The 2,020-nt window shown below is 40.5% G+C and overlaps 1 protein-coding gene across 1 annotated transcript in view; it reads right to left on the minus strand.

Moving 5' to 3' along the window:
• Positions 1 to 2,020, minus strand: part of EEA1 (early endosome antigen 1) — a 144,970-nt gene that overhangs the window by 39,028 nt on the left and 103,922 nt on the right. Inside the window, exon 15 of the mRNA XM_019515793.1 lies at positions 1,673 to 1,873. Coding sequence (XP_019371338.1) covers positions 1,673 to 1,873 — 201 coding nt within the window. The remainder of the gene's footprint in view (positions 1 to 1,672; positions 1,874 to 2,020) is intronic.

Raw genomic sequence — 2,020 nt, forward strand, 5'->3', positions numbered from 1 at the left:
GAAAAGTTTATCCACCACTAATATTATACCCATTTATTGGTAAATTTTGGTAACTCACACAAAAAGGTATTGGATACAAGACATATAAGATATGTGCTATCAAGGTAGTTTAGACATCTGAACAAAGAACACAACACAATAAAACGAAATTAGTTACCAATTTCTTTTCAGAGTTCGAGCCCAGTTCAACTCCCCTATAGTCAAGAAAGACTTCCCTTGACACGGTAAGTTGAATTAGGCCCAAGTCACCCCAGCCACATCCAAACTTGAGGTTGTGCATGCTTTCAAAACCCAGAAAGTATTACAAGTACAGTAAAATCCCTATTATCCAGCATTTGAGTAACCAGAACACTCTGTTAATCAGAATTTCTAGCCAACTGGCCAGACACAAGTGGAGGGAGTGGGGAAAGCTCACACATGGCTGCTGCTGCCACTTACCACCCTGCACTGTAGCTGCTTGGCGTGCAGCCACTGCCATCCCCCCACCCCCTGCTCCACAGATGGCCACCACCACTCCCCCCATCATTTTTAGATACCCAGCACCCCCCATTTACCACTCATGCCGGATAACAGGGATTTTACTGTATTTATCTTAGAAAAAAGCAGTATTCTCTCATGCGTGTACTATACAAGGGAGACTGCACCCTTAGGTACCACTGGCCCCTTCTTCTGTTCCTACTGCCTGAAATAACAGAATCTGATGAGCAAATACAAAGGGTGTCAGTGTGAATCTGTGTGTGCAGCATATAAATCTCTTTAACTAGTGGTAGGCACTTTCTCTCCCTCGTTAACAGTCCCATTCTGCCATGCCTCATAAAGGCAGTAGCAGAAGCCACATGGACTTAACAGAAATTCATTATGGGTTTAAATGGTTTCTACAGAGTCCACCCCCTTGCACTTTTGGAGACTGACTTCTTTCAAAAATAACCCTAAGAGAAGTAGCAGAAAGATGGAGGAGTAATTAACTGTAAGTTTAATCAACCAAGATTTCCTCTCACAAAATTAACAGTTACACCGAGTAAAAGGTATTGCTACAAATCAAACCCCATGTACCATTATTAGTTACTGCACAGATTCCAGAAATGTTTATCAAGGCAAGCCTAGAGTAGTTACCAAGCTTCTAGTCAAACATGCATATCTCCTCATGCCTGAATGCACACCTCCTTACAGATTGAGTGCATTGCTACCTCATATTTCAGCAAGCTCTTCAATGTGATAACATTCCCTTGCAAGATACTACTGGCTTAGTTTTACTGTATAAGTCAAAAAAATGCTACGTACAGTGAGATACAAAACTAAGTAAAAAATCAGTAGTCTAAACTTGATCATAGCAGAACCACACTTTGACTGGCTCTCACCCTGCTGCAAGGAGTCCAAAACAATCAAAAGACATTTGGCAGAATGGGCTTATTAACCTTGAAACATTTAGTGACTTAAGAGTTTTAATGCGACAGGTCCTGGTTTTGTTGTTTAATTTTTTTCCTGACTTTTGCATCTTGGACGTCTGCCAGACTATATCTTGCTTATGGTACTCTGCTTAGCCATCTGTTGCTCAGACCAAGCAATCTTTGGTATAAACTTAGCCTAATAGCTTTATGTATTCAGATCTCTTTCTTCCATAACCAACTGTGAATAAAATTGTTCATTAGTATATAGCACAAAACTCAGTTACCTGTATATCAAGTTGGGATACTTTCTCTTTGCTTTCACTGAGCTGGCTATTTAGTTCAGCAATGTTTGTTTCCAGGGAGAGCACACGGTCTTGAGCAGCTCTTAGATGTGCTTTCTGCTCCTGCACCTGCTCATGCAAATTCTCTTGGGCTTGCTTATGACTTTCTGACTGATTCTTCAGCTTCTCTGTTAGCTGAGTGACCTACAAGGGAAACAAGATGTTAATTAGAAGAAATAAAAGAAACCCTAACATTCAAATGTTATCATAATTTTATGATCCAAACTTGATATTAACTCTTGGAAGGTTCTCTTTCTGGACTTCATGACCACTTGACAAAAGTCCCTGCTC

This window comes from Gavialis gangeticus, unplaced genomic scaffold (genome assembly GCF_001723915.1).
Source record: "Gavialis gangeticus isolate Ggan-Ray unplaced genomic scaffold, GavGan_comp1, whole genome shotgun sequence".
Classification (NCBI taxonomy): domain Eukaryota; kingdom Metazoa; phylum Chordata; order Crocodylia; family Gavialidae; genus Gavialis; species Gavialis gangeticus.